General features: G+C 35.4%; 1 protein-coding gene across 1 annotated transcript; it reads right to left on the bottom strand.

The window, feature by feature from the left end:
• Window positions 1–7,865: 7,865 nt before the first annotated feature.
• Window positions 7,866–23,331, bottom strand: LOC106129735 (uncharacterized). Its single transcript, XM_013328392.2, has 6 exons — window positions 22,992–23,331; window positions 16,911–17,340; window positions 11,420–13,465; window positions 10,773–10,917; window positions 10,518–10,637; window positions 7,866–10,357 (listed from the first exon to the last, which is right to left on the bottom strand). Exons 1-6 carry the CDS (start codon window positions 23,058–23,060, stop codon window positions 10,171–10,173), a joined length of 2,997 nt encoding a protein of 998 aa, XP_013183846.2. The 5' UTR covers window positions 23,061–23,331; the 3' UTR covers window positions 7,866–10,170.
• Window positions 23,332–23,542: the final 211 nt, after the last annotated feature.

The following is a 23,542-nucleotide window of genomic DNA, read 5'->3' as shown; positions in this document are numbered from 1 at the left end:
TACTTTTATTCCCTTCACTGATCTGAGTAATGACCCTTGAATTGGCGATAAGTGCCATAAAATAGCCTCAAGCTGCTTACTCCAGTTAATAGAAATTAAAAGTCAGCAGAAATTGTCTAACACTTGATCTAGATTCTTGACAAAAGGCTTGAATCTACTTAATAGGTTTAGAAGCCCATAAAAAGCCCAGCACGACTACTGCAGTACTTACTAATTTTCATTAAATAATGGTTCTGTTGTTTCATATAAAAACCATTTATTCAAGCCTTCACTTCAATATTTAAAATAAATTTTCTTCAAACGTAACGTAACATAGTTTTAGATTAAAAACCCTATCGAAATCAGTAGGTACTAACGACATGGAACTAAGCCACAATAATAAAACTTTGATCTTTTTAATTACTGTCATGCGACTTGTTACAGATAATACATACCATGAAAATATTTGAACCCCTAATAGGCTATTTGACAAAGTTCTCAAAACTATCTTAGGGTATTTATTTGTTTATAAGGAGCCCTACAAAAATACTTTTCTGCCTTTATTACAGCTATTTTATTAAAAAATCGAAAAAGAAAATGAAATATTCAAATATGCCGCCAAAACGCGACTTTTATATGGCGGCCATGGCATGCAGTGACGTAAATTTCGTGTAAATATCATACAAAGCTTGTTGGTGTTTCGAAAAGTTTTGATTTTCTCTTGTTTTATTTAACTTGTGCCACGTCATATGTGTGAAAATTATTAAAATGAGTTCCTATAAATGTTGTGCAGTGCCTCAATGCACTAATACAACAATAAAATCTCCTACGAAACTTTTTTTCTATGCCGATGGATTTGAATATTCGCAAGAAGTGGTTTCAGATAATAATCTAAGATCAGTGGTTACCAAGATATACTTACATTGATGTTTTCACATTCCTCAGTTCGGCAGCATAGAAATCTGGATTGTCTTTGAAGAAGACGCCAACCACTATTGCGTCCACTTTTGGTAGGTTTCGACTGACAGCTTTCGCGGAATTGGTTTCCATTATTAAATACCTATGTTATCTGAGTAATCCTGAGCGATCAAACACTTATAAAATCTTGAAAAATAATAGCGAACACTAGGGAACGGTACGATCCACAGTCTGTTTATGGATAATTGACGTCATAATAGAAATAGCCAATCACGTTCGTTTTTAGTCACGTGACAGCTGCATATAAAAACCTAATTTTCTGAGACGGATTTTATTTAAATAATGCAATATTTTTATCTCGCGTTATTACAAATCGCTCCAAAAAAATAATATTAAGACTGATGACATTAAAGAAATGTATATTTTTAATACAGTCAAATAGCCTATTGTCTTATCGATGTGGACTTATGGGCATAGACAATAGACAGACAGGTATATACTAAAACGTACTCCAATTTTCTATAAAGCGCCATCTGTCATGAAAGTCGACTAACGCAAAGTTCGGAAAACGCAAACACTTCATAAAAGAAACAAGATTGCCATAGAAGGTGCACAACAAGGGGCGCTAAGACAAGCAAAGAATTTGGTTCCTTCCTCGAAGGGTTTCGTAATAGCAAAACGCAAAAGCAAGATGTGTTTATTTAGAACTTAACAAAAACAACAGATGGCGCTAAATATTTTTTCTCATTTCTTTTACTTCTACCTACATAAACAAATCAGAATATTATTAAGTTACAAATGTGGGTATTATGAGAAATATAAGTGATTTTAACTCTGCCTGCACTTGCGATATCCTAGCGAGAGCCCACAAAATAGTTAAAGAAAACATGTGTTTCCAAATGCATGAGGCCAGTCCATCTCATAAGAAATAAAAAGTAATAGGTAATATATACTAATTACCACTTGTGCAAATGTCCGTATACCCAGCAGGGCCCTTCGTCTGATTCGATTGAATACTAAAGTTTCACTTAGGTAATATTTTATACCTTCCGAATAGTGTAAGTAAAATAATTGTACCTCAACAGTTATGCGAGAAAATTGAATTAATTTCCAGCAGGGCCCTCCGTGGTTTGAAGGTCTTCAGACCTGTAGTGTATGTGCCTGTATAGCGGTGCATTAGTACCTTTAGATTATCTTCGTTTTCTTGAAAAAAAGTTATTAGTTTATAAGAAATATACCTACAAAATGTTTATAATGCCAGCAGGGCCCTTTTTTGTTTTGGGGGTTTCAGTCCAAACAATCATATTTCCTAGCAGCATTCTATTTGTACTTTTCAAAAAACTTATCGCTTAATTCAAATAATGAATAATAATAAGTAAATAAATCAGATAAAAAAAATCTAAAAAAATAAAATTACTCTGATATCTAAAGATGGCTATACTTATTATTTGATTATTTATGTGATGCGACCAATGAAATAAAAATCAGTTTGTATGTTATACTAGCTGTTGCCAGCGACTCCACCCGCGTGGTCAAATGAATGAGAGGTTTTACCGCGGTAAAAAGTAGCCTATGTCACTCTCCAGTCTCCTAACTATCTATCTATAAAAAAAATCATAATTACCATAACATCGCATATACTTATTGTTGTATTATTTATGTGATGCAAGCAATTAAATAAAAATCAGTTTGTATGTTATATCAGGTACGTATATTAATATTTTCGAAAAAAAGTACCTACTCAATGATGAATTACAACAACAAATAAGTGTGATTGACAAAAAACAATAATAGTTGTAGCAATAGGAATTCCCAATCAAACGTTGTTCAGTGTGGGTTAATAAAGTTCCTAGTAGGAAAATTTACAGTAGGTAAGTATAAAAAACATTGCATTAAATACATTTTACCTAACACGGGTATATAAAACACAATGTACTTGTATTTTTTCTGTATAGTCACTATTGATCACGTTGTCACACAGGTCGTCATAACATTGCCACTGTTTATCTTTTCTTAAGCAGTGAGCTCTATAATGCCCGATGGTGGTGCCATCCCCGCAATACTGTATTGCGGAAAGTAATCTATAGATTTCATCTTTAATTAATAAGTTTTGGGGTATATCGGTTAATGCCATTGGAGGATGTTCGTTTAAATCAAATGATATGATATCTGAAACATTGTAGATCGACTTACGAATACCATTACAGTTCTTTTCGATGCATAACGTACCAATTTCGTGAAAGTAAACAGCCTTGTTTAAAACCGCAATTCCTCCTTTATTTAGCACGTCTGCATCCAAAGGAATCATGGCAATTAGCCGTTGGTGTTCATTTACATTACATTTTTCGTTGCTGCAAACACTTTTGCGGATTGCGCTGTAAAGATGTAGTAGAACAACCTTTTCAAATATGTAACATACGTTGCTTTGGCAATCTATAATAATAGGTCCCTTTTCAATAGATGTGACACCACCACTACTATTATAATGGTTTGATAATATCATGAGTCTACGGGAATCTATGTCAGATTTAAAATCATCGTTGATCAAACACCGAACTAAATGAAAAAAATCATTATTTGGGTTTTGAGCGCGAATATTAAGATAATCATTATCAACACACGCTACAGCTATAGATTGCGCAACAGAATCAAACGCACATGTATTATACAGTAAACGAGGGTTATTGTCAATTATATTATAGCCACCGTTTTTCAAAATAGTAATTCTTTTATTAATACAACTTTCACTCGTTACTTTATTTTGTTTTGTCTTCTTTTTTGGTCTTCCTCTACTTTTGGGTCTTTTTATCAACCCTCGCCAATTCTCACAATATCTTGGATTATTTTTAAACACAGATTCATCTGGAAAGGTGGTTTCGTTATCATTATTATATGTGTGTTTTAGTATTGCCTTTGATTTATCCCTAAATGTGCGTTTTTCTGTTGCTTTTAGTGTTCCCTTTGATTTATTACTTTGAATTTTGCTTATGTTTCTTAACGCCAATGTAATTACTCCTTTTAAAAAGTCGTGGTGCTCTACGAGGAAGTCATCAACTCGCAATCTCATATTGAAATTTTTCAACAAGAAGTTCTTTAAAATGTTAAAAGCACTTTCACAGTTACTGCTACTTGGTGTAAGGTTATCGGAATAAAAAAAACGACACATTACATTGGAAAACAGTGGAAGTCGCAATATGAGATGTTTAAGCACGTCAAGAAATTTCGGGAGGTAATATGGATTGAGTTGATCACCGTCATTTTCCAAGATCGATATTAGTTCATTACGTTCGATGAACTCGTTCAACCAACTGACGGGTTCATTTTGATCTATATCGCTAACTAAAATGCTACCAATCACTGCTTTTGTGTCTCTTCCATCTAGGTCTGTAGTATCATTTGCTCTTTCAATAGCTGCATTTCCACCATAAATTAAAACTTTTAAACGGTTTATTGCGTTTGAGCAGAGTGTAGAACTGCCATTTTTATCATCCCCTGCATATTGGTGCGTGGAAGTCAATATCAAATCCCATACTACTTCCTTCACTATTTGATAATCTTGGCACATTTTTATAAATTTTATACAATTCACGTAGAACCATTTTATATGTGTGTCGACTCCTTGAAAGCACGGGAGGTTCGAAAGTGTTTTGCAGAAATGTGAGGTGTCGAGTCTCACAAAGCAAGGCGGCACTTGTGAAGTTTGGTTTTCAAGTAATTTGAAGCAGTTGGATATATAATCTTTTGTTGTAGGACATTTCGCCAAAGCCTTTACTACAGCAGATATTAGTGCAGCCGAATCATCTGTTATAGCTTCATTAGGAGGCGTTAAATTAACAATCCACGACTCCAACCACCGACATATTGTTTCAGCTGTTTGACTCTCTGATAACAGTTGCGTTAATGGAACACTACTTCCTTGACTTGAATATCCAAAGCACATATAAAGAAATACATGCTTAGAGTTGTCTTGTCCTATGAAATGATCATCGCTTTTGTGTGCCCTCTCGACGTTTCTGCAAATTGATCCTGTCGCATCTAAAGAAACACTAATACGTCCTTCTTTTCGGAGAATTTTTTTGTAACATTCGATCTGTTCTTGCAGCCAATACTGTACGTAGAACGGTCGAGCCGAAACTTGTTTAATATAGGTTGAAAATGGTGTAATAGTGCTTAGCTTCACCAAACTTAATACGGGATTACTATGTAAAATGTTCTCCTTTCTCGTTTCAGATTTGATTTGACGTAACGTTTGTAAATTTGGAATAAATGGTGATTCACGCTCATCAGAAGAGAAATCGTTAGCCAACTCTGATTGAACTACAATAGCAGATTTGGAATAAAGACGTTTTTTCAAATCGCGCCTTTTTTCACTTGTCATACGTTTTTTTTTTCCAGGATTGTGTTTGAAATCTTTATCATAACCCTTCACGGCACAATGAACACTCATGAAATAATCGGTATTAGGTGTGGGTTTTATTATCACTTCGACGGATGCATGGCACTGGTTGCAATATCCATTGCATTTAATACTTCCAGCTTGATAAACTTGGTGATTTTTCATACACCAAATGCATGGCAACTGCGTATTTGACCAAAGTTCCTTAGATATTATGTCAGACCACTTTTGTGTTGGTAATTGTATTCGTCGTTGAAATATTTGATTTGGTTTTTGAGAATCATTTCTATGGGTATAAAATACCTGAGGTTCAATTTGTTGCCATTTGTGACAGTCCATTAAAAAGTCATATGTATCATAACTTTCACTCTCACTGCAGTCACTATTAGAAAATCTATCACTTTCCGATATGGTATAATCGTCTGTTAACTTCTTATAAGCAAACGTTGTTGTTGCACTGAAAAAGTGTTCATAGTTTCTTTTAATAGATAAATAAACTGCTTTAACCGTCATACGTTTGTTAAGTTGCCGCACAATGTCACTATAAACTACGTCACTGGGTGGCGGTAATGAATTTTTAAATTTGTCTTCAAACTGTTCAATCACTATTTTTTGTTCCATGAAACTAACTGCTGCTCTTTTACCTCTTTTCACAGGTATTTTTTTCACTAGCTTCTTTCTTCTAACCATTTTTATCACAAATAAGTTCTAAATTCTAAATGACAATACGTAATCTCACAAATGAAACTCTGTAACTGATGTGCGACATCCATACACTACGGTATCGGCAAAGTTTATCATCTACCCTCAATTTTTTATATTATTCAATTCTATATGTTTTTCGAAGATATTCAACTACGTACCTGCCTAAACCTTACTAATATTATAAATGCGAAAGTGTGTTTGTTAGTTTGTTTATGTATTATGTAGCGATGTTATGGTAATTATGATTTTTTTTATAGATAGATAGTTAGGAGACTGGAGAGTGACATAGGCTACTTTTTACCGCGGTAAAACCTCTCATTCATTTGACCACGCGGGTGGAGTCGCTGGCAACAGCTAGTATAACATACAAACTGATTTTTATTTCATTGGTCGCATCACATAAATAATCAAATAATAAGTATAGCCATCTTTAGATATCAGAGTAATTTTATTTTTTTAGATTTTTTTTATCTGATTTATTTACTTATTATTATTCATTATTTGAATTAAGCGATAAGTTTTTTGAAAAGTACAAATAGAATGCTGCTAGGAAATATGATTGTTTGGACTGAAACCCCCAAAACAAAAAAGGGCCCTGCTGGCATTATAAACATTTTGTAGGTATATTTCTTATAAACTAATAACTTTTTTTCAAGAAAACGAAGATAATCTAAAGGTACTAATGCACCGCTATACAGGCACATACACTACAGGTCTGAAGACCTTCAAACCACGGAGGGCCCTGCTGGAAATTAATTCAATTTTCTCGCATAACTGTTGAGGTACAATTATTTTACTTACACTATTCGGAAGGTATAAAATATTACCTAAGTGAAACTTTAGTATTCAATCGAATCAGACGAAGGGCCCTGCTGGGTATACGGACATCTTGTGCAAAAGGTTGTTCATACTTCCATCAAAAGACGACGTCTTGTCTAAGTAACTCATGAGTGGATAAGCATGTTTGGACTGCATATCCTCAACTCTGCCGAAACTATGTGAATTGCACCATAGTTTTAATTGAATTATGTCCACTTTATTTTTATAATATAATACACCAAAGTTATAGTAGTTAGATACCTAATGTCAAGTGAGACTAGCGGTAATAAGAACGGTGTCGATAGTATGAAAATGTAAGTGGTGCGACGCAAATTATAATATTAGTACCTTTCGTTTCATAAAAATATTCATATACTTACTGAATAATTAAAATTTTTACAATAGGTACAACATACATACACACATAAAATCACGCCTCTTTCCCGAAGGGGTAGGCAGAGACTACCTCTTTCCACTTGCCACGATCTCTGCATACTTCCTTCGCTGCATCCACATTCATAACTCTCTTCATGCAAGCTCGGCTGTTTCGGGTACTTTTAACCTGACCCTTTACCTGGACGTCCTTAATTTGATTACAATAGGTACAACTAGGTCTTTATTTCATTTTAGACTGTTTTGCAAAGGGGACCAGGATTTTCCATTTTTAGATTTTATTATGGCCAAAAAAATGTAGGTAATGTACGTTCAACGCATGGTTCTCGGCACTTCGCAGTGTGGTTATCGGCACTTAAGAATCGGATCTTTCCATTGATGTCGTAAAAGGTGACTAAGAAAAAGTTTTATAAACTTGGGATCCTTCTTGTGATGAGCTAGTAACCTGTCACTATTTGAATCTCAATTCCATCTTAAGCCGAACAGCTGAACGTGACCTTTCAATATTTTTAAGACTGATGACTCTGACTACACCGCAAGGGATATATACGTGATTATATGTATATATATGCCATTATATGCAATTAGACAGGTAATGGACATCTTATCGGAAGTAACCATTTTAGGATAAAGTGGCGTAAATAAAATAACCAAATATTTTATGGAATTTATTTTATCATCGGTTTCAAACTACACCTTCAAAATTACAATTGATTATAACTACTATAAGCTATAATTTTTACCTAACATGAATTCCCGACCTATTCTTGTTGAAAAAATTTTGACACTTCCAAATCTTCCAATAATACCTATTCTTCGTTACACATAATCCTATATTCGATAAGCGATACTACAATTAGTAAAATAAAGTATTTTCACATAAATTACTTAAGATAATATTTAGATTTTTAATACATTAAAAAAATTAACGCATCATATGCGCTTATATGATTTTTAAAACTTTTTTGTTAGCGATAATCTAAACGTACAAAATATTTATGACAGTTATTTATGTGAAAATATTTTAAACTTAATTCTAACACTACACTAAGTCTTATTTAATTTAAAATTAGATGCATACTTGTCTTAACAAGCTGCCTTGCGGTGGTTCAGTATTCTTAATAAAGATTCTCACATCAAAATTCGCTCGTTCTCATTTACATCTACCGATTAAATATTACTACTGAATCTATGTTATTAATTTAACAAAATAAATCTGAACGATTTTAAGTCTCACATAACACATCTTGAATCAAATCAGGTACAAATAAAATTAAGTCTAAGGTAACTGAATCTACCAGGAAGATACGTTGAGATCAAGTTGATTTTACACCAACAACTTAGTATATTCTCGTTATTTACGAAATTATTAATAGTCAAATACTTTTAATGAACTTAATTGTACACACAACATTTTTGGCTTTTATCTTATGAAAAATCAAAATCACAGAAAGAACGGTCGCTACTGTCTCCTCTTTACATCACTCATATTTAAAATAATAAAACGAAATTATTTTTGTGAAACAAATCCGAATGATGCTTCAGTTTAAATAAAATGATTAAAATAACCACAGACTCCATGTTACCATTAAATATATCTACTTAATTCTATATAACAAAAAATATAAATAAGTCAATGTGGTAATTACATAACACGTGCAATTCTTTTTCTATCATCTTATGCTATGTGCCGTCACTTGGGGTTGACTTATAAAAACTGAGAACGACACAAAAGCTATCATCTATATTAATTGGCCGCCTATTTTCGAGCTCACTTCGTTTAATATTAGTGGCAAGATTCTAATCTTACAACAAAGTTATTATATTAGCAATAATTACGAAGCAAAAATAAAGGTTTAGGCATCCATTTTCTCCGCTAGCCTGGTCGCTTTACTCGCCTATTGACTAGGCGTTACCTTGTATGGATATTAATTTAGGTTCATCTGACCATGAATATACTTATCTTTCAGATGTGACCTGTAATCATGATTTATTCATGACATGAAAACTCATGTCGCTGTATAGGTAAGATGATAGAAAGATAGCAGTCATTTGAGTCAATCGATATAGTTTCGTGACTGGCCGTCCTATCGGGTGAGTCACCAAGGTATTTTTATACTGGTTACCGATTATAAACCTTAACACATAAGTATTAAGACTTTAACATTTAGTTACGATTTTCTCGTACATACATTAATTTTGTTGCATACAAAATTACCAATGTAACCTTGTTAGACATTATATGATCGAATTAAAATGTGCAACTGATCATTTACGCCTTGATCTCAGTTATATTTGCCTTTTCGGTAAACAATGAGTACAATTATAACATTGTGGTTAAATACTTAGGCCATGCTTATGAAAACAATTTGTGTATATACAGAGGCAAATAAACATTATTTCTTGTGTTTATCAAGTTTGATAAAGTAAGCACAGTGATTCATAAAGATTGCTTCTTTTATATTACTGTAAAATGCGGTATCAATAACAACTAGGTAGCATTATATCGCTTCGTTTGCGTCAATTGTGATATTACAATATCATTGAGTAATCAAGTTTATTATACTGATAACTTCTAAGATAAATGAATGAGTAATGTCAAGCATAAGTACTTAAACCTTCTGCAGATATATATGTTGAATACAATTAGTTATATGAAATAAACATGATTATATGCGAATAAATTAATACACTATGCAGGTTGCTGCGGTTTTCAGACTAGTAATATACGTAAATCAATGCATAGAGGTGCAAGTTAGTATTAAAATGTACAAAAGGCATTACAGCCTAACAATAATATCACTTAGGATAGCCCTAAGATTCTTTGGTATAATAACTGGATTACTAAAAGCTACACATACAATAAAATCATGACCAGCGATAGAGCGTGGTTAATTCCGATTTTTGTCATTTCCTAGACTTGTGAAAATTTTCGAATACTCGGTATTTTTGAAGTATTTTCAAAGTAGAACAGCCTGAAGAGGTGTGGAAAGGGACATGTGTTCCGCACCTCTCACTGGTAGTCTTTGTGCCGTGACGTAATGCTTCATGAGGGCAGGAACCGAAGGGAATGCCGTGGCAGCACCACCCAATGTGTAACCTTCACCATTGCGGCAGATCCGCATGTGCATGAAACCGCGAATCGACCTGGAAAGATAAATTGTTAGGTTAGGTTAGCTTTAAGTGGAGAATAAAAATTGTGTATAATGATAAAAATAATAAATGAGGCGAGTTTCAATGTATGTAGTTTCTATATAACTTATTGCTGTTTCTATATAATTATTGTTTTATATAAGAAGATACTTACTTTAAGCTTAGTGAATAGTCGTGTTTCGTTGATTCGCTATTTCTAACCAGGAATGCTCCTTCATTTGCGTCTCGCAGCAGACCTTCAGCTTCAACTCGAGATAAAGTTCCGTGGTACCACCTGAAAATTAAAATAATACATAAATTAACACTTAGTTTCGATGACACCAGGCGAAAGAAAAATAATAACACTAGTAATATTGTCAATGTGATTTAAAGGAGGTATTTTAATATTTAAAAAGAACCGTTTACTCACCCTTGACGATCGAGTGGAAGCGAGGCATCAACGAGATCCCGCGGCGGGGCTATGGGTCCCAAATTCAGATGCAGTCCCTTTGAACTGCTAGAACCGCCGCTACCGCTGTCGAAATTCAACGTTAGCTTTGCCCGATGTTTGTTCCCTGAAAAAAATGAAACGAAATACATTAACCGTCTACGTTTACTTCAATACACTTTAAGAAAAAAAACTCTAGTCTCAACTCATTATTCGTCAAACTGCACGCGATCTACGAAGATTACGAACTCTTAACTCAAGGGAACGTTTACAAATTGCTCGCAACATATACAGGAAAAAGTTCCCTCAAAAAGCACTCAAGCAAATTAAATATAGCGAGGGCGTCGGACCAGAGTATTTCTCGTGGATTCTGAAGTCATACGTCTTAATCGGAATAATTCAGTGCGGGTAACTTCAAATTAGGAGAATCCAAAGACGTGAGCCGACAGACCCTCGACTTCAATCCAAGTTTGACATGTAAATTCTTCTGACACAATGAGATTATTGGAAAAACAGTAAGAAACTGCCAAGGTTATCTTTGATTTTTGTTGCGATTTTAGATTCAAACGAAATGAAGACACGAAAAAAATTTAAGATTTATCATTTTCATATATAATAATCATACCAACCTTGATTCAAATCCTCAGCACTTTGACTCGACGAAGCATTAGAAATGGCTCCTCCAAAGTCATTATTGAGCTGTAATGACTGTCCTCGTAATTTGCGACGTAGTTTGGGCATATCAAATGGCAAGGATCGCAAGTCAGCCTCAGCCTCAGCCCGTCGTCTCCTCAATTTTGGCATGTCGAAAGGAAGGTCGGACAAGTCAACGTCCTCATCTTTACGAGTCTCTTCAGTATTATTTTTGAAGTTATTAAATGTATTTCTTGAATCCGAGCCTTCCCGCGAGTGTATTGATATACCACTGTCTGATCCTTGAATTTCAGAGTCTCCAGTGGTCGAATGCCTAAATGTTAAATTCAGAAGATTTCTATTTTGCAAAGCACGGCGTTTGGGCTTAGCAACGATTTCGACTGTTGTTTGAATTGTATTATTTCCCGTATCAACATCCTCGGGGGATACTTTTTGTGAATTGTTATTTTTGTTATTGTCAGAGGTTTCTGATGCTGGTTCTTGTGAAGACTTGTCAGATATGGGACTTAAAATATGCAACTTATTGGGATGGTGCCCAAACCCCGACAGTTGCATGTGGTGAGACTTAGTAAACGGAACATTTCCAGAATCTGAACTATGTGAACTAAGAGATGATGAGTGACGGCTTTCTGAACTACTACTACTGCGGTCTCCTTCACTATTACTACTCCGTAAGGACTCCATGCTTCCTCCACTGCTACTAGTAGCCATACTTTCTGTACTTGAATACTTGCGTCGAGGACGAGTTACGCTGGGCCTTCCTTTAAACTCCATTATAGGACCGACCCCCTTTGGCCCCGAATACCGATTCATTTCAGGTGTGTCAGAATCGGATGTGGGCCGGCCCTTAATCTCTAAAAAAATACCGTCTTTTGATTGCCTCTCATCATCACCATCTCGGGACTCGCGGCTAGAATCCCTTAGGCGCTGTCCTATATCAAGTTCAGTTGAAGCTGAGCCTTTTACATCAGCCATACTTGCATCGCTACTTGTAGGTGTTTCACGAGCTCGTAATGACTTTACCGGTAATCTTAAATCTTTTAGACGAGGATGTGCTGGTTGTGTTTGTGGTAGATTGGGAGCACTCTTAATACTGTTCATAGCAGATCCGTCCTTTTGAAACTTAGTTGGTAACGGAGCTGTAGATGGTGGTGACGGTGTATATCCTCTTAGGGGTAATTGAGAAGTAGACGCACGATCTTCTTCTTCAATGTGCACTTTTTCTAATTCCTCCGATAAAATACACGAATTGCCTTCATTTTCTCGCTTTTGACGAATAGTAGGAATTTTAGAGCGTCTGACACTATCTGTTTTCATCGTCACCTTTCGGCGACCTTTGTAATCAGGCTCACTTCGCTCAACGGCTTCGAATGCTGATGAAGCAGAAGATATAACTTTTCTATCATCGGCCTGTAGAAGTGCTGGATGGTTGCTAACACGATCAAAGTCATCCAAGTCATCGTCCGACCTTGCAATTTTGCAATCAAATGCAGTTTCATAAATCTGGCGGGTGGTCATCTCTTGCGGCCAGCGGGGCAACGGCGCCGGCACGTAAAAGACGCTGCGAGAAGAATGATGCTCCTCTACATCTTCGGGCGCGGCGCACGCACAGCCGGCCGCGTCGCGCCCGCGACGCCTCGGTGGCATCCACGAGCTCTCACCAGACGAAGACGATGACCGCTCTAGCTCACGAAAACCATCTTCGGCGACAGAAAATCTTTTTGGCAGATTAGGTTTGGGGGCTACGTGTGGAGCGTCTAAACTTGCTGACTTCCGGTAACGAGGGCCACGTGAAGACGTAGTTGAAATGGTGGGCGCTGAAGGAGCTGGCCCTGGAGGTGCAGTCTTGAATAAGTCACCGTAATAATATGGACTTGGGTTTCTTCGTGGCGCGTTTGCGTATCTGGGATCAGATCGACCACTATCCGGTGAATGTAGGGATGGTGCTGTCGCAAATGGATCAAATTCACCAAATTCGTCCTCTTCTTCAGTTGATGATGTTCGATCCTCTGAAGATGATTCTGGAACAAAAAAATATATTTTTAATATTACAAAGCGATTCAAATAATGAAATTTCTATCGTTGAAAAAACTATCTTCTAGAAAATGTCTTTTATAAATCCTATTCCATAATTCATGCAAAAAACTTAAAATGTCGACTTGAATCTTGACATTTTAATGAGCATCTAAATTTTCTCTTCCATGAAGAAAATTCCATTTTTTTATTTACACTTTACTTTTTAAATGAAAATTAAAACATTTATAATATTTGGTGACTTCTCTATGGATATGATTTTTCAGTTCTGACAATTATACCCTTCGACTGTGAAAATAAATTGAACATCATTTCCAGTAGTTGTTTACCCTTCGAAGGGTGAGGTGAGAGGACAAAGGGTGCTCTTGATAAACGTCCTATTTCGGACGCTTTTGAAAGATTCATTAGACTCCTGTATTGTAACGGGTCAAAGTTGTCGACTTCGACTTTAATTTGTGTTTGAATTGAAAATTTGGTTTTATTAACATTTCAAAAATTAATTCTGTGCGTCATTATCATGTTTTTATTTATTTTATCTTGAGCTTTTTGTCATTTATGCGAATGTTAAATGATAAGATACCCGGGGCGTGACATTACGATAATCTTTTATCAAGACCTTCCACAGTGCATATGTACTTAAAGTGTATGGTATTGCAATATTAATATCAGCAAAAATTCCCTCTGCGAAGTTAAACCCTACATTAAAATATATCTTTAATTCAATAAAACTGAAGGACTTTTCCCTGTTTAATGACTACATTACCCTTCTACACGCTGAGCTAATGTTATTTCAAAGGTACGTGGAAATACCCCTAATGAGAATTTCTTGCTTCGCACAACAAAGGGCTCCTTCTGAATGCCTCGTGAACATAAAAAAGTCTGGATTTAAAAACCCTCGAGCAACGACGATAGGAAAGAACTAACGAATCGTAGACCAAGCACGGCTTGCCATTTTTAATAAACTTTTTTTAATGCTTTCGCTAAACCACAGTCCTTTTGTTTTTATTTTTTATTCCGCATTTTATGTTACCTTATTTGCATTTTCCGTGGGCATTGTTTTAGTAGTTCATAGGCTTCCTCTTTGTGTCTGTGTCTTTTTTAATTTTCCAAAAAGTTTCTGTTACTTCTCCCTAGTGTCTAATTATATATTTTACCATTTGTACTAAAGTCTCAACGACGACGATTTCATAAATATTTTCCATCACGAAAGCCATCTCATGAAAAGTCAACTACATGTCGCCGTTCAAACAAAAAGTCGAAAACATGGGCAAATTGTCTATTAGCGCCATTGAGAGTGGGGGTGGAAAGTAAGTGACGTCATTACAGCACGTAATTGCTTTTCCGCGTGGATGACCAGCCCCGGCGCGAAATTTGTTAAATCGTCGCGATTAACGTGTTAAATGTCTTTCTAAAACATGTCAGCTAAATGTACATTGATGACTTATTTGCGGTGCTATCTCATTCGCCTAGATTTAGAATACATTTCAAATATTTGAATTGTTCATGTCGTCACAATTTTACTTTCGGAAATATAATAAAGATGATAATCTTGCGTTTCTATTTTATATGTATGTACGTATTAAAAGCTCTCAATATTTAGGAGAACAATGTTTTGTGCTCAAGCCGATTAGTAACAGATTATGTGTCTTAACGTCCCAAAAGTCACTTAGAACTTACATAGGTATATAATGTAATATATAATTGAGACTTAAACTTTGAACATAAAGCGGGTATTTACATAAACAAAAGATATCAACTCCGGATTAATTACCGTTATGAAACAGTTTCTTTGATTGAAAAGTATTTGCTATGAAAGAGAAACGCAATCAAAGATACGAGGCTTATTACAGAAACGAGTATATTCCCAGTCTAGATCAGCGGACAGACGACAAAAGGGCTGATTAAAACTGCTATTGTAGTCACAATAGTGCGGAAGCCTGTGTCTCTGGGCAATAAAAATATGCAATCATTGAAACAGGTACAAATATATTTCTGACTACATTGTATGTTTGTAATACTGATTCTTAAAAAGGCGGCTAAGGGATAGGCTTCTAAACTTGGGATTCTTATTTTAGGCGATGGGCTAGCGACCGATCACTATTTGAATCTCAATTCTAACATTAAACCAAACAGCTGAATGGGCCTGTCAGAATTTCGAGACTGCTGGCTCTATCTACCCCGTTAGGGATATAGACGTGATTATACATTTAAATGAGAGAATGATTCTTTATAATATATGATAGTTCGAGTTAAAAAAAAAATTTAGTTACGTTAAAATTACTAGCTCTAAATTAATTTCTTCGTATTGTTATTTTTCCAATTGTGAAAAGAAGTTGTAGTATGAGAAAAGAATACATAATTAAGCATATTAGAATTTTTCTCAAAGGACAGTCTTGAAGAACTACTTTTAAAACCACGGAAACTAAGAACAAAGCGTTAGGCTCGAGGGATTGTTGGGCTAGGAGAAAGGTTTCTTTGTCCTGTGTGAGATGAGCTAGGACACTGCTCTCAAAACTAAAGAGCTCGTGGTCGTTATGTTTAAGAAGAACTAGTTAGAGGAATTTGTAATTTATTATAACACAAAGCATAAAAATTAAGAAAATAGGTGAAGGTATTTTAAAAATTTACAGAGAAACAAAGCGCACTATGCTTTTATTTTAAATGCCTACATTAAGATGATGAAAGGAATTCAAAATTGAACCGCGGCTTAATGCAATAAATCCACAATAATTTAGGGAAAACCACTGTAGACATGTTATGTTTAAGAAGCTCATTTTGTTATTTATAAAGTTGATGATGCAGCGAGAATAAAATAATATGGGTCGCTTTTTAAGTCAAATTATTAAAGAGTAGATTGATAAATTGAATACCCTTTATTGCACATAAAATTATAATAATAAATTTATAATAAGTTTTTAGCAGAGTGACATAGATTTACTGGAATTTCATTACATCCTATGTCCGGTATTCGCTGACTCTGACAAACAATATCAACTAACGTTTCGTCACTCAATTGGTTGGATGTTTTGCGGGCGTTGTTTTGCCAATGCTATTTTGTTGCTTTGTTGCTTCTATTATTACAATATAGAACGGCCGGAAGTATAGATTCTAGTTACAACGAACAATTCGATTTCTTTAAAATAGTAGCTGCGAGGCAAAATATGTTCATACTTAGTGGAATTATAACTGTTGATTTAAAAGTAAGCAATAAAATTTAAAGCTAAACATTGAAATAAGATATTACAGTTATTATAGCAAAAGCTTATAGAATCCTGTTGGGAGGTAGAAATAGGAAATAAGACCGAAATATCAGAGATCTTATACATCGATAGGAAATATCCAACATTTCATTTTATCAAATCGGAAGATTAAGAATTGCTTTCTGCAGCAGAAAATTTTATATCAACTTTTAATCGTGTGCCAAAAACTCACCTGATTCGTAATAAGGCTGCGATCTGTGATGCGACTGTCTCTCGTGCCTCAAAGGGGCAGAAGGCGCTGGCTCAGGCGGTGATTCTGCTGAAGCTTCTGGGGCACCTTCAGGACTATGCCTGGAAACTCCAGGTGCTGTTAAGTCAAAGTCTGTTCTTCTAGCTGACTCGTAGTCAGCGCGTCGCCTCGCTGACTCGGCGTCAAATTCCACGCGTCGTCCAGAGTCACCGTCGTATTCTCTTTCGTAATATCTTCGTCCAGACTCGTAATCGTACGCCCGGCGAGACTCAAAGTCGTAGTTAGACTTGCGTGAGTCGTAACGCCATTTATTTGTATCCGGCGATCGGCGTGGCTCTCTGGACCGACGATTCCTTTGAGGAGAGCGACGGGCTGTGTCTCGTGGTGTGCAATAGGCCTCTAAAAATTCGACCTGCAACAATGACAAAAGCTGAATGAATTAAATGTTCTAGAAACTTCGAAGGTATGTTGGAAGGCATGAATATCGGGCGACTATTAGTCGGGAAGAAGCCCTTCATCATGAAGGTCGATTACGTGGCAGAGTAAAGTGGTAATAAAATGCAGCGGTCACATATCCGCCGACCGTAACGGTCGGTTAGACGTCCTCTCCCCTCAACGGGGCGTCATTACCAGACCCGTTTGTGTTTATGGGGACGGATATAAAGAATATTATGAGATATTGTGCCTGCATTGACGATACGATGAGGTGATAACATTCTAGGGACACTGCCAAATTTAGTCCGTTGTCATGTCAGACAAATTTTTATGTTGCGAATGTGCTCATAATTTAGTTTTGTCATTTTAAGCTGCTTATCTTCAATTTTCGAATTACGGAAACATTATTGGACTGTGGAAATGTTAAAGACATAAATGCTTATTCTAATAAATCAATTCAAATAACACTAAATGCAACACACGTTATTCCAAAATCAATCACTAAACCAGAATTCATTAACGCGTACGTTTTTCTAATTTGTTTCGATAAGACCTGCTTAATTCAAGGGTGATTCCAGGCCATTACCGCTGGTGATGAGACCCCGCTTCCGCGCCTCGGGCCATAAGGGACACCAATCTCTCATTAGGGGTTAAATTACTCAGTGCAAAAGGATTGCTCGAAAGGAGCTTACGTTCGTAAACACCTACCTACACACATGTGTTATGTAAACGTTGCAGAAACGAGATTCCATGAGGAAAGTTAAACGCCCTCGCGAATCGGTTAAATCGGAGCTGGGGAAATGGCTCGCAACGCAAATCAGAGACTAAAAAGTACGAACAATGTATTCTCGTTAGAACCAGCAAGATAATTTAGTCTTTTAAGGCTTTCGGTTAAGTGCAATATTTAAACATATCTACAGCTTATAGGATGTTTAAGAAAAATATAAAATAATTACAATATAACACAAAAATGTATTTTATATAACAAGACTAGTACGAGCCTGCCAAAATTCCTTATTAATGTTCACTTACATCATCGTATTGTTATCGGAAAAATCATGATTTTTAAGACAAGCGTTGTTCTGTGCCTTGATGAGTCACTTGTTACTTGGCTGTAATATAAGGTGGTTGCTTTAATTTTTGTGGAAAGACCGAATTATGACACCTTCTTTGTTTGGTAGGTTGAAATGAACAGGACTAACAGGAATAAGCATTGAAAGGCGCAAGTCAAAAAAAAAATAAACGCGCGAACTGGTTTAGCCTTGAGGGCAGTCTTATTCAAAGTTTTGCTATAGAAGGGAAGCATCATCTGGCACATTGTTTAATGATGGTAGTGTAAAATAAGACAGACACAGATATAATTCTTCAAGTAATTAATTATATAACCAAGTATGTCCTTAAAGCGTAGGGAAAGCGCGACAAGTATTTAGAACGATAGCCTTCCACATGTCTCATTAGATGCCAAGTAAATTCCACCAGTTTTGGTTCAGAAATATCACACAGCATTACTTCTATACTTGACACAGGGTACTTTTTGGATGAAGGAATCAAGGACGATTGATTTCAGAGTAAAAATTTTTAAGCTGCTTTATTAATTTTAGAATCAGGACTATCTATCCTAACAAGTCTCGCTGTGCATGAAAATTTATTTACATAATTAAACGAGCCTACCCCTGTTTTGATTTGCAATGTCTGCGGAGATTTCTCTTTATTTGCATATTTCGTTGGGACGCTTAATTACGGCAAACTTCAAAAGCTGTTTAATTTTTTACACGACCATACAACAACCGTACATCAATATGTTCATTAATGTATATATAATTTCATTTATCAATTTATCTAAGTGAAGTATCCTAACATTTTCTGTACTCAGGCAATTTTTTTAAGCAGCTGTATTTTAGTTTCTTGTTATGTTTTACGAGTAGTTTTTAGAATGTTATTTGTGTCCAACTTGTGCGTAAGTGGGCGGACCGCTTTGCTCAAATGGTCAGATGACATAATTGGAATTCCTACACTAATTAGTTCACTACACAAACACATGTCAGTATATATTATCATTATTCATAAAAATAAATTAAAATGTCTCACAGTCCTATAATTTAAAGTAGAAATGCAACAACTGTTTTGTTTATTATATTGACTTCTAATATTTTTGGTTAACTTAACAGTACGTCATTATTTCAACAAAATTTACAGTCTAGTAACAAAAGTTAACAATTGAAATACCTATTTACTACAGTCTGATAAAAATGGAAACTCCAAAACTCAAAACTATAAAAAAACATGCATTCGTTAGTGAATTTTAGTTCAAGGCACAGATGGTTGTGTCTATTGAGGCTCGTTTTATTTACCGATTCAAATCAATGCTGCGATTCATCTATAAGGGTTGGCTGAAAGGGATCAAATTGAATTCTGCTGGGCACACATGCTCGCGTCTGGCCATTCATCAATTGTATCGCATAATGGGGGAATAGTAGTCAACAGAGCACTTCCTGTGCGTATAGCTTTAACTGGGGCCATATTGTATATCAATAGTAACTGTATGTCGTAAGCAAGTCGTAGTTTTAACCAATGCACTTTTATTCTGAATCAAAATAAATCCTGGAATACATGATTCAAGAAAATAGTTGTCTCAAACATAAAGATAAGAAAAATATCTATCTCAAAAAAGTATTGCGATCTATATTTTATTATTATTCATGTATTTTTGTTTTTATAGTTAATCTGCTTTTATAGCCCACGATAACAAAGTTTTAAAATTTTAGTAAATTAATGTAACTGAATGCGAACAACATTTTGATTTGTAGCCGGAAGTATGAAACTGATATTGCAATTAAGTTGCCAAGGAAGGAAGTTGACGCTTACTTGAAACAATACGAGACCTTGTATCGATCGATTCAACAAGGATAAGGAAGAACGTAGTTTAAATGACTTGTTCATACATGACATTCTATCAAACCATTATAATAAGTATAAAAATTATACACATAATAGCATTATTATGCATGACGAAATCAATCTTTCAATGGAATGTCAGAGTAAAATTATTGACAAAGGCACTAACAAAAACAGCATCAAAATTTTCAATGTATGGTGATGCCAGGTAGACACCCGACTACAAAAACTTTGTCAAACCATTTTAAGGTGCAAAAAACCCGAGCTTTAAGGCATGTAGCTTATGTAATAGGAAATACGATAAATAGAGAGAAAGCAATATTGACCTTTTGGTCGCGATAAAGATACAAATATCGTCTACATGACCGATTCCGGGTTCGCCCGCTATGAGTAATCCAAACTGTATGAAGGATGTGGGACAAGACGCAGCTTTCAGACGACCAGATGAGTCATTCGGGTATATTAATACGAGACATGCCTTCTGGGACGACGGCTAAAATAGCCGTAGTGTCGCGTGACTCCACTATGGTAATATCCATTTCATAGGTTGAATTCACGTCGAATATGCCTATAAATATGCGAACTATGAGTAATCTTTTATAAATTACTACGTTTAGTAAAACTCATGTTATAGGGTCATTAATAGAAGATATTAGGTAGGTTGGGTCAGTAATACAGAATGTATTAAAGATACTTGTATTAAAATTAATTATAAAATAAATAAATAAAAAATGTCACATAAATATGTGCGTACACATGATAATGAGCGTTAAAATCTAAAACTTATCTCATATGAAATCAAATAGAAATAAATTATCTTGTAGCCTTGGAACAAGATATACGGTGTTGCTAAATGTTGCATCTTAGCACACGTGGTTCTAAAAGTTGTGGATACTCGTATGTGACTCATGAGACTCGACCCGGCTATATAGACATTGTTTACAACAACAATGACTCAATCAATACATATAGTGCATAGTAACTGATTATTCAAAGACTGCATTAGTTATATGTTACGTATAAGATGATAACAAACAAGAACCGAACGTGGAATATTCCGATGATCAATGTTGCTCTCCTAGGACCTAGCGCCTAGGACTTTTCTAGGATCGAAATAACAAGAGAGAAGTGAGTTCGTTAGGATTTCATCGCATTTAGCAGACAATTGGCACGGTCAGTCCCGTGTCGCCGCCAACCCGTGTCTGATCACGTTCGGCAAACCAGAAACCGCAAACAGGTCCCGTCCAACTGAATTAAACAGATTGTGTTTTATTCTTTCACTTTCATAGGCGATGCGAACGTGCTTTTCAATTATTTTGAGCTTGTTGGCGCGAAGCCCTGAATGTCTCTTATCTGTCTAGTCCACAAACTAACGTGCTTAGAATTGATTCAAAATATTTACAATTCTTTGCGATGAATGTATAATGTATTATCATAACAATCACCTTTTGATTTTTTTAGGACATAGGTAAAATATATTTGTAATGCAAATTATTCTTGTGCGACGAATTAATTTGGAGATACTGGGGTCGTACTTATTACAAATGACAAAACGAGCGCAGAAATAAGCTTAATTACTAAGTTGTTCGTCCGAATCGCCCAAAGGGCCGACAGTCTCTTAAGTAGACCCTCAAGAATGTTTCAGTGGAGGGTGCAATTATGGAAGAACTTTGAACACCTCCTTACAAAGGTCATTTCACCTTAGGCACGAAATTTATATCTGACACAAACATCCAAATTTGTTCAAATCTTTCATATACATACTTTGCCTTTTTTATTAGAAATTAAAAGTAAGTCGTACAGTTATAACAAATCTATGTACCTATATATGTTTTTGTTATAATAATGCTTTGTTAGACAGAATCTCATTCAACTGATCTCTATGAGTGTAACTTCATTGTTAAAATTCAAAAGGGTCACAGATCAAATTTGTACCTTTTGTTATAGTGTTTAGCTGTCAGATCGTATTCATAGAAATGAAAAGGAGCGTCTTGAAGAAACTCATCCGAGTTCAAGATAAATCTTTGCAGATGACAGGAGTACCTACTCAGAATATACAAAATTTATGTCGCTTCAAATGTTAGCATTGTTTAAACTTGGTGTCCCAATTTAAAATCTTGTTCCAAATTTAAGCAATTCGTGTTTTAGTATGGAAAAGATTTGCGTTCTTATAGTAACCTTGAGGAGATATAGTCTTCTTACAATTTCAAAGATTCTACGTTGCGACTACAGATATTTCCTATAACAGGGATAAACTTTGCTCTTCCAACTTGTAGGTAACTGAGTTAAGTCAACCCTCGGGAAAGAAGCGTCTAATCAAAAAGTACTGCTCACTAGAATATTACCTTTAGTTCCTTAGGATTCTCTTGCAGTCGATTTATAGGATTAATATTGCTCTAATAACAAGATGTTTATACACCTTTTACCTATTTGTTATCATAGCGTACTTATTAATTTTACTACTAATCGCTTATGCATTGTGAGTATTGTATAGATTTATTCATAATATGATCAATAGCTTCACATTCACTTTCTACTAAGCGTCTAACATAGGTATCGGTACGCATCTTGCGTTTAGAAATATCTTACTCGTTAAATTTCTTCAAAAGCTACATCTAATATATTTTATCAAAAAAACTACGATGTTATGAATTGTCTAAATAAGTTATACACAATGTGAAATACACAAAATACAAAGGTTGTTAGTATATAACTAGTCTAATGTTAACTTACCACATGCACTAAAAGGATCAACTGCGCAATCTGGCGCATTTTAGACATCAATTTCTTGTGCGAAGGCATTTTGAAAATCAATCCAGTTTTACAATCCAAAGGGTATCCACAGCACAACGATCACCAACTTATTGATCGTTTCACTACGCACACACATATAAATACAACTTACACTATCACACTTGTTCTTAGTAACTAACACTGTTCTTGTAGAATGTTATTTCTCACCCACTTAATATATTTCTAGGCGAGTGGCAGTAACATCTGCTTATAAACGCCTAGGACCGATCGTTTACTTGACGAGTCCAACAGTAGACTGACAACACTACTCAAATGCTCTACGCGAATGTGTAAAACGGTGACTCATCGCCCCGCATACTGTTTACTGAGGCTTGAGTCATCGCGTTCGTCATAACCCCGATAGCGCCACAGCGCTGTAGAAAATGTACCACACAAAACCACCGTGGAATTCTGAAGCGCTATAATGCTCTGTTGTCAGAGCCCCACTCCATTAATACCTCCATTCCGCACGTGTCCGTAGAAACGAAGAA

Source organism: Amyelois transitella, chromosome 16, assembly GCF_032362555.1.
Source record: "Amyelois transitella isolate CPQ chromosome 16, ilAmyTran1.1, whole genome shotgun sequence".
Taxonomy (NCBI): Eukaryota; Metazoa; Arthropoda; class Insecta; order Lepidoptera; family Pyralidae; genus Amyelois; species Amyelois transitella.
The sequence above is the reverse complement of the archived record's forward strand: the minus strand, read 5'-3'. Positions and strand labels throughout refer to the sequence as shown.